The sequence below is a fragment of the Choloepus didactylus genome, chromosome 14 (assembly GCF_015220235.1).
Source record: "Choloepus didactylus isolate mChoDid1 chromosome 14, mChoDid1.pri, whole genome shotgun sequence".
In the NCBI taxonomy this organism is placed as follows: domain Eukaryota; kingdom Metazoa; phylum Chordata; class Mammalia; order Pilosa; family Megalonychidae; genus Choloepus; species Choloepus didactylus.
This window is the reverse complement of record NC_051320.1, coordinates 97,828,579-97,838,221: the sequence shown is the minus strand read 5'-3', so window position 1 is coordinate 97,838,221 and position 9,643 is coordinate 97,828,579. Positions and strand designations below refer to the sequence as shown.

Here is a 9,643-nt window from a genome sequence, read left to right as displayed (position 1 = left end):
ATTTTCTAGTTGAGCACAGAAGTATACCAATTTATTTATATCAAAAGTACTCCATTGTGGCCATTATAATTTAAGATTTTCTCTAGTGTGCCAGGCCCAGTGGGATAGGATTTTACATGATGCAGTACTATATATATTTTTTTAGAAGGAACTAGCTGGTGAGCTAGATGTCGGGGCACCCTTGGAGTTCTTTGAGGATGGGAACCCATTCTCTCTGTTGGTTCTGATGGCGAGCGATCGTAAAGGCCAAGCCTGAGGGGACTGTTCTGGGTTTGGGGCAGGTGTGATGTTTAAGGTGCTTTCCACGGGATACTTGCTTTACCTGCTGGACACCCTGTGCTCCAGTTGTCCGACCAGGTGTTCCTCGTTGCATGGACATTGTCCTGAGGGGACAGGTGACCTTGGGGTCAGTCCAGCCCGCCTCTGATTACCTTATCCTTTCACGGAGTCTTGTCTTTGGAAGCTGAGGCTTCTCCTCAGAAAGTGGTGGGCACTCAAATAGCATTTGAGCCCTTGTTCTGTGCCCACCAAAATGGTTTTTTGAGGTAAAATTGTGAGGGAGGAGGCCATCCACTGAAAAGAGTTCAATACCTAAGTGGGATTTTTAAAAGACCTGTTTGAGTACTCACCAGACAAGGAAATTTTCCTTGTATACCAAAAAGGGCAAATACAAAAGGGCTGCTGCCACCAGCCCAAACCAAAAGAACCAAAGTTCAAATGCCTTTTACCAGAATCACCCAGAGAGAGGCCAGAATCTCACCCGAAAAGAGAAGGTTCAGAGGTGAGAAGACTCAGCAACAGGAACCCAGAGCCATGGGGTGGGGTGGGGGGAAGACAGAGCCGGGACTGTGCTCAAACCCTGTGGCAGCTCCAGAGTCGGGTCGGTGGTCACTTCGGATCTGTTCTGGTTTGCTAAAGCTGCTGAAATGCAATATACCAGAAATGGACTGGCTTTTACAACGGGGGTTTATTAGTTCACAAATTTACAGTTCTAAGACCATGAAAATGTCCCAACCAAGGCATCAAGAGTAAGATGCCTTCTCCAAGAAAGGCTGATGGCATCTGGGGTTCCTCTGTAACATGGGATGTCTGCTGGTCCTCTCTCGGTGTAGCTTCTGGTTTCTATGGCTTTCTCCAAAATGTCTCTGCCTTTTATCCTCTCATAGAGAACTCCAGCAGGGAATTACAACCCACCTTGAATGGGGTGGGTCACATCTCCATGGAACAACTTAATCAAAAGACCCCACCCACAATAGATCTGCCCCCACAAGATGGGATTAAAAGAACATGGCTTTTCTGGGGTACATAATAGATTCAGACTGGCACAGGATCCCACTTCTGGCACCAAATAATGTCAACAAATTAAAAGCAAATGAAGCTGCAAGGCAACAAAGATATTTATTTGGGGCCTGTGATGATTTGAAGCTGTATGTCCCCCCAGAAAAGATCACGTTCTTAAAGCTAATCCATTCCTGCGGGTGTAAACTGTTGTGGGTGGGGCCTTATGATTAGCTTCTTTCAGTTGTGGCTGCCCCACGTGGGTCCTAATACTCTTACTGAAGCCCTTTATAGGAGAGCAAATACAGAAAAAAGCCAGAGGAGATCAGAGAGAAAAGCCAGCGAAGTGGAGAGGGGACACACAGAGAACAGAGAGAAACCACAAAACAGAGAGGAAGGCACTAGGGCCAGAGGCTGGAAGCAACGAAACCCGGGGGAGGAGGGAGAGAGCAGTGAATGCGCCGTGTGCCCTAAGGCTCGCTGGTCGCCAGTCTTCAGCGAAAACGCATGGCCTGTTGATGCCTTGGTTTGGACGTTCTCACGGCCTCAGAACTCGAAGCTTGTGAGTTAATAAATCCCCATCATAAAAGCCAACTCATTCCTGATATACTGCATTTCAGCAACTTTAGCAAACTAAAACGGGGTCTTAAGTTGCAATTTGGGGAGCACAGTTTCAGGGAGCACCCCATATCATGCCCTGTCTCAGCATCTCCAGCCAAGGGATTTTAAACGAAAAGAAGATTGGAGGAATTGTCTGTGGTTGGTGGATATTTGGGTGCTCCAGATGCCCTTCAGGTTAGAGGCTTACTGAGTTCTTTATCTTGGGGCTTGTTTCCGGGTCTGGATGTCCTCGGGGCCTTGGGGAACGGTGTTGCTTGGGGCTTCACCTGCTTTGGCAGTTTGTGGTCTCTGGCTGAGATCTGCACGGGAGTCGCCACAGAACGGCCTCCCGACTCCCCTTTAAATCTCTTAGCCACAGTGGCTCTATTTTGTTTTATTTGTTTTTAGACTCCCTTCCTCTCCATCTGCCACCCCCTGTCTCCTGACATCCCCCATGCCCCCCCCAACACCCCGTTTCTCCCTTCCCCTTCCCCGTGTCCCTACCACAGCCCCTCTGTCCCTCCTACACCCCATCTCCCTTTTCCCTGTTCCCCCCACCTCTGGGTCCCACCCATACACCCCTTCCCCCCATGTTTCCCCCACACTCAGCCCCAGCAGTCCCCACTGCCTTCAGGATGCAAAGCTCTTGGTGGGGGACCGGGGACCTCAGTCTGGTGGACAGTTCTCTGGCCTGGAGCTGGGAGGCCTGGGCTTGCAGCCAGCTCCCCCAGACTGCCCAACTGCACCAGGCGGGGGTGGGGACAAACAGAGGCTCTGCAGAGACCCTTCTCCCCGGCCACGTCCTGGGATATAGGCAGCAACTCTGTGCCTGGAATGAGGGGGCAGGAAAGTCAAGGGGTCCCCACCTGATAGAGTCTGGGGGGACATGGAGAACTGGCACAAGACTCCTAAGGGGGAGAGTTAAAGGACAATGGGAGGACAGCAGGGTGGGGAGCCCTGGCTGGGTGTATGAGCAGGGGCACCCCTGTCCCAAAAGGCCTCACCTGTCCCTTTTGGGTGTGAAACTTCTCCCCCAAGTCCCCAGGAGAGAAGGACTGGGACGGGGCTGCAGCCGAAACAGGGCTTCCAAGACTCCCTCCCCCAAGTCCCTGGCTGTGCAGACCCCGAATCAAAGTTGCCAGGACCTGTGCCCAGTTGCCTGGACTCCCCACAACCCGCCCCTCTCCCATGTAGAGATGTGACGTGTGCAGCTCAGGTCTTCACCCCCTTCCCCCATGCACCCCCTTTCCCACACCCTTCCCCACACTTTCCCAGTTCCTCTGGGCCCCACGCAGTCTGCTCAGCCTCAGGGTCACTCGGGTGCCCTGCCCGGGCCTGTGCTCCTGGGCGCTGTCTCCCTGCAGCGGGCGAGACCCCAGGCCCTGGGCAGACAGAGAGCAGTCAGTGTGGTCAGTGTGGGCTCCGGAGGCAGGGCCCCCTGCAGCGTCCTCTCTGGGCCCCCTGGCCCTGTGGGCTGGACTCTCCCCTCCGGAGCCCTGGCCCCTGCCCTGGGACACGCAGCTCCTCCCACCCTCCTTCCGACCCCTCCCACCATGCCCAGGGGCCCGAGGAGATGGGTGGGGGATAAGGCTCCAGGAGACCCTCGGGCTTCCCTGCCCCACTGCCCAGCCATGGGCAAGGCCGCCCTGGGCCTCAGTTTCCCCAGCGGGAGAGACCCTGGCCTCCCGGTCCCCGCCTCCTGGCATGGATGGGGCAGGGAGCTCACCCTGCAAATCCCAAAGTCTGGGCTGGGGCCTCTGGAATCTTCCTCAGACCCAGGGGACTGCCCAGGGATGGGGGCTGAGTGACCACAGGGCTGCCCCACCCTGTCCTCTGCCCTCCTGGACCTCACTGCGGGCTGAGCCCACCCCCACCCCCCCCAGGCCTCCAGGAAACCGAAACCCAGAGCCCGGCTCCTCCCCCCTCACTTTCCACCCCCTCCCCTCCTCCTGCTTGGCACCCCCCACACACCCCACCCTCTGTGCCTCCCCCAGGCCTCCAGGAAACCGAAACCCAGAGCCCGGCTCCTCCCCTCCCCTGCACCAGCTCCCCCACTCCCTCCCCTCCTCCCACCCCCGGCCGGGCAGCAGGAGCCAGGCAGGACCCCCGGCTTCCCGGGACGGGCAGAGGAAACGCAGGGTCCCGAGGCCTCCCCGGCCTCAGTGTCCCCGTCTGGAAAGCGGGAGTGACCACCCCACTCTCAGTGTCCTTGCACGAGGAGCAGGGACGAGTTAAAGTCACTTTTAATTTTAATTGAAGGAGCTTAAGTCAGTGTTACCAGCGGAGCATTGGTTAGCGTCACCCCTGCTGGCTGCCTCACGGCCCCCGTGGCTCCCCAGCGTCCTCAGGGTCCAGTCCAAATAGTGACCCTGGCCTGGGAGGTCTCAGGTGCAGTTTCCTCTCTTCACGATCCCGACCACTCCAGCCCCAGTTCCTCTAATAAAGTAGCTTGCATTTAATTCCGAGTGAACGTGGGGAACTCGTTCTATCTCGGGACTGAGAACACCCGTGGAGAGCCACCGTGTCCCTCAAGGGGATTCTGACTCGCATCCGCTTCCACTCATTTCCTTCCTTCTGTTTTTAACGCTGGTCGGCGTCACCCAAGGAATCAAGATGTCTGCACCCCTCCGCCCTGGTTTGCCGATGGTTTCCCCCTGGGGGGCTTGCCTCCCGGGCCTGCCTTCCCCTCGGCTGCACGGGCTCTGCAGCCCCCCAGCCCCCTCTCCCAGGGCGGGGCCTCCTCTTGTCCCCCGTCAGGGCAGCGACGATGCGGACGCAGCACTTGCCTGGTTCACGGGTCACACCCTGTGCCACCGCCCCCGCCCCTCGCTTCTGGTCTCAAGAACCCGGGGCACAGGGCTAGGATATCAGCCCAGGGGACCCGGAATCCCGACCCCAAGGGAGACCAATGTCCCACCGCTTGGGACAGTGTTCCTGGGACTCTGAGCCCTGATGCGTGCACATCAGCCTGACAGCCGGCCTGACACTGCCTGCCGGGTGGGGGCCGAGCAGATGGGGTCGCCAGCAGGGCCCGGGTCCTGTCACATTCCCTCCCCCAGCTGGGCAGCCCCGGAGCCTGGTGATGAAGCAATGAATTAACACACGTGCGGGCCTGACACCCCACGAGCGCTTGCTACACCCACTCCAGCCCAAACCCAAGACCTCCTGGCTATCGATGCTTCTGCCCGACTGCAAACTGCTGGCCTCGGCTGTGCTGCCTGTCGCTCCCCTCCCGAGTGGGGTGTGGGAAGGGGAACAGTATGCCCATGCCCCAGTGAGCGGGGGCCCACGGGCCTGACTGCAGCCCTCAGGAAGGTGCCCAGCCTTCTCCAGGCCCCTGCTGCCCAGGGGGTGGCACTGCCTCCCACAGGCCCTGGGACGACCCTCACCCGCTGCAGCTCTGGGGCCAGGTGGTCCCTCTCATCCAGGGGTGGTCCCTGCAGCTCCCCCACCCAGAGACACCCTTCCAGCCCAACCCCACCTGCCCTTTCCCAGGATCGCCCCAGGACCTCCTGCGTGTCTGGACAGAGAACTTCCCCTCAACCCCTCCCAGCTGTAAGATACTGGGACTGGGGCTCCCTTCTAGGCTCTGCAAGCACCCTGCTGTGCACTCGGGGTTCCCAGGTGGCTGGCTCTCAGGGTGGGACTGCACCCAGGGGACCCGAGGCTCTGGGTCTCGGCCCCTCCCCGCTGGGCCCCTGCTGGGCTGGGGGCTCCTGGCAGGGAGGGTACCCACAGTCACACACTCACAGGAAGGGGTGGAAACATCTGTTTATTTCAGGCACCAAAGAAGCAACAGGAAGGAAGAGGCAGTGTGGGGGGGCAGCGAGGGGGAGGCTCAGCGCCTCTGTGGGTGGGAGCTGATTCCTGGGCCCAGCAGCCCAGACTGGGAAGGGGTGGAACCAGCCCCCCAGAAGGCTCCCCTTGAAGTGTGGGAAACGTGGGATGAGAGAATGGAAGAGCGAATGGGCTTTGGAGGCAGAGCTCTGGGGTGATGACCCTGGATTCCTGACACCCTCCTGGACCTGTCACGGATGCCCTCCCCGCACACCAGCCCACCAGCAGCACGCTCACCCTTCCCAGGTGCAGCTGCACAAAGCACACCCTCTTCCGCCACCCCAACACATACTCACCCACCCGGACCCCACCTCTGGCTGGCCAGCCTGGGGGGTGCACGGTGCCAAGGCCCAGAAGCCCCTCCAAGGGTGTCTGAAGGCCTTGGTCCCGTTCCTGGCTCCCTCAGACTCCGGGGGCTCCTGTCCCTTCCCAGAGCCCCCGAGGAGGGTCCCATCACTGACCCCAGAAAGGAGGGCAGCTGGCTCCTTGCGGAATGGGAGGTGGGGGCAGGGCTGGGGCCCTGGGGCCAAGGGGCGGGGCCAGGCAGATGGGGACAATCTGCCGGGGTCTGGGCCTCCTCCCTGAGCTGGGAGCCCGTCAGGGCTGGCCCCGGGCCTGGTGGTCAGAGTCTGAGCCACAGCAGAGCCGACAGCAGGCTGAGCAGGAGCCCGAGGCCCATCACGGTGGCGTTGGCCCGCAGCCCGCCATCAGCGGCGCTGAAATTGCACAGGGAGCTCTGGCAGCAGTGGGTGCCCACAGACGCCACGCCGATGTCGACGCTCGGGCCAGGGCAGATCGGGGAGCAGCCCTTGTTCAGCGTTTGTCCAAAGTCCACGAATTTGCCTGCACCAGAACACGGGGTCGTGAGCAAGTGGGGACAGCCGGGGGCCCGAAGCCAGCCCCCCAGGGCAGCACTCACCGATGCCGGCCGCTGTGGTGATGGTCACGCAGTAGTTGTCGGAGCTGGAGCAGACCGTGGGTGTCAGGCAGTAGAGATTGCTCTTCTGATTCGTGCAGGAGAAGCACAGCAGGGCCTGGGCTGCAGAGGGAGGGACCGTTGCAGCTGACACCCCACCTCATGGCCGGGAAGCCTTCCAGACCCTCTCAGCCCTGGCCCTGATGCTCAAACACCTAACCATCACCTTGGCTGTTGACTGCACAACCATCAAATGCCCAGCCCTGTACTGGAGACTGGGGGGAATGACACCAGACCCCAGGCCTCGAGAGCATCAGGGTGACAAGAGCATGGCTGGGACCAGGTGGAAGAGATCTGGAAGGCCACAGGGAAGGCCACATGGGAGCTGGCCCTGCAGGACCCCTGGACATGCTTGGGAGTGGAGGGGAAAAGGGTGTCCAGAAAGAGGGCACAGCACATGCAAAGGCCCAGGGGCCCCGAGGGCACCTCACCTCGCTCCACACCCAGAAGGGCAGCCAGCAGCACCAGCAAGATCTTCATCCTGGAGGGGATAGATGTTCCGTGGAGGGGCTCACAAGTCAGAGAAGCCTGTCCTGCTCTGGAGAGACGTGAGCATGTTAGAGAGGCCAGGCTACCCACCCCAAACCAGGTCCTGCCCCACCAGCCTGGTGCCCCACTTTGTAAGTGGGGAGTCTGGGGCACAAACAGGGGTAAGAACCTTCCAGCTTCCAGCAGCAGAGCCAGAACTCAGGGTGCCTTCTGCTCCGTGCCTAACCCCTCACACACACACCTGCAGTGCCACCGTGATGTCACACACGTGAACTTCTGCATTATCCCAACTGCTCCCTCTCCCACGAGCCCTAGAGAACAGATGTCTTCCCTTTCAGTAAAGCAGTAAATCAGCTCGTCCCCCGGTCAGTGCAGATGATCATCGAGTGTGAAAGTGCTGCCTCTCCTCCCGCCGCCGCCGACAGGGCTCACGGAGGCCCCCTAATAAATCTGCGACTGAGTTGTGCTTTGCTCTGCTGTGCCCCCCGCAGTGTGGCAGAGTCTCTGCTATTACGCAGCCCCTCGCCTTACCCGAAACACGTGGGGGAGTGCCAGGGCCCCAGAAGAGGAACTTACCATCCTCAGAATCGTTCCCAGAGGGAGGACCAGCATGGGGACGTGGGCATCACTCATCTATCAGCTAAACTGCACCGGGAACTTTCCACTGGCTGCCCCTGCTGGGAGCCAAGGGCCATCTCACTTGACATGGGGACCCAGGACCTGGGCAGGGGGGGATTCAGATCTGGGGGAGCCCTGCCCGGGGGCTTCCAGTGCTCTGCATTACTCACCATCCAAGGCAAGGACCACTGTGTGTATCTACCTGTCCCCTATTTGGAGTCTGGAAAACAGGCCTGGCTGAGCTGAGTTTCAGCCAGTAGGGTGAGTCTGAGGGGGCTGCTCCGTGCCCTGGCACCAGGAGCCCTTCCCTGGGCAGAGCCCAGGGCCGGGTGGAGGATGAACTCGGAACAGGACCAGCCAGGGGTCTGGGTTCTCTAGTTTGCACATGGCGCGGTGAGGGCCAGCCATCCTGCTGGGACAGCCGTGGGCAGGAAGGGGCGCCCTGGGCTTGGGAGGTGTGTCTCATTGGCACCCGGAGGAAGGAGAGTGCCAAGGGGGAGGGCAGAGACCCTGAAGGGCCTTGGGAATGGGCTGCAGGCCTCTCCTGCCCAGCCCTGGACCTGGGCTGACTCCAGGAGAGCAGGGGCCACAGATGGCCCAGCTGGGCCTGTCCCCGGCCCCAGCAAGCCCAGGGAGGAAGGAGCCTGCACCTCATCTTCCATAAACGAGCGTCTGGAGTGGAGGAGTCCTGAGCTGTCTCCAAGGAAGCTCTGGCAGGTCCTGAGCCGCAAACAGCTCCATCTGGCAGCCCAGTCTGCACCCAGCCCCCAACCCAGGGCCTGGCTGGGCTGAGCTGGGCACAGGACTGGAGTGAACTGACAACTAGACTGGCCCATGGGCCCTCCAACGCCTTCTGGATGGGCCAAAGGACTCCAGGGGTGCACTAGCAGGCAGCTGGGGTGGTGGCCCCAGGGCTACACCTCCCGCCTCCCCAGCCAGCACTCCCCGCACCCTCCACCCCCTGGCTCGTGGAGGCTGATTCCTGGCAGAGCTGGGCATCTGCTGACCACCAGGCCAAGCAGGGGAGGAGTGGAAGCCGATCGTGGTCCCCAGCAAAGGGAACCGATGGCCGAGCTGGGGGGCCTGGGCTCCTTGGCACCTCATCCGCGCCTGTCCAACTCATGCCGGCTTTCCTGGGACAGACTCCTGACCCCCGGGGCAACCCGCGAGCCCAGTTAATGCTCCCCCTCCTCCCCCCGGGCCAGGGGCTCCCTCCGCCGGTCAGGGCCTGGGCTGGGGCACCCCGGGCTATCTAGAGTTCCGTGAGGGGCTCCCAGTCGGCTCCGCAGCCCTGGGCCACCCGGCTGGGCAGGGCGCTGGCAGCTCCTGCCCCAGATCTTTAAAAATATTCTGGGAGCGCTGGGGGATGGGAGGAAGGGCTCCCCGCCCTGGGCGCGGGCCCCCGGGGCAGCCCGTCTCCAGCCACCCAGACCCTCTGCGGCTCCTCCCCCGCTCCTGGAGGGCGCCGCGCCGGGGGCTGCACGCACTTCCTCCCCGGCCCGGCCCCGCGGACTCACCTCCCGGCGGACAGAGACGCCAGCAGCCCCGGCTGCACGCCCGAAACCGCGACGCGCTCCGGTGGCGTCAGGGGCCAGGCCGAGCGGGCGGGGCGGGGCCGGGGCGGGGCCGGGGCGGGGCCGGGGGCGGGGCGGGGAGGTGGGCTTCTCCGAGCGGGAGGGGCGGGGCGGGGCGGGGCCTGGCGCGGCGGGGAGGTGGGCTTCTCCGAGCGGGAGGGGCTGCCGCCTCGGGCTGGGGGCGGCCGCGTGGGCCGAGACCTCCCGGCTTGCAGGGGGCCTGGGCTGCGCCCTCCGCGGGCTGCTCCGTTTACAGATGGGGAGACCGACG

The 9,643-nt window shown here is 61.6% G+C and overlaps 1 protein-coding gene across 4 annotated transcripts; it reads right to left on the bottom strand.

The window, feature by feature from the left end:
• Positions 1-5,631: 5,631 nt before the first annotated feature.
• LY6E (lymphocyte antigen 6 family member E) lies at positions 5,632-9,439 on the bottom strand. Of its 4 annotated transcripts, none has more exons than XM_037803662.1 (5): positions 9,316-9,350; positions 7,757-7,857; positions 7,123-7,229; positions 6,635-6,754; positions 5,632-6,558 (listed from the first exon to the last, which is right to left on the bottom strand). In XM_037803662.1, exons 3-5 carry the CDS (start codon positions 7,169-7,171, stop codon positions 6,338-6,340), a joined length of 390 nt encoding a protein of 129 aa, XP_037659590.1. In that variant the 5' UTR covers positions 7,172-7,229; positions 7,757-7,857; positions 9,316-9,350; the 3' UTR covers positions 5,632-6,337. The 4 variants fall into 4 exon arrangements, with proteins under 4 accessions (XP_037659590.1, XP_037659589.1, XP_037659592.1 ...); XM_037803661.1 differs by lacking the exon at positions 9,316-9,350 and adding an exon at positions 7,422-7,491 and having other exon boundaries at positions 7,757-9,281; XM_037803664.1 differs by lacking the exon at positions 7,757-7,857 and having other exon boundaries at positions 9,316-9,439.
• Between the last annotated feature and the right edge of the window lie 204 nt (positions 9,440-9,643).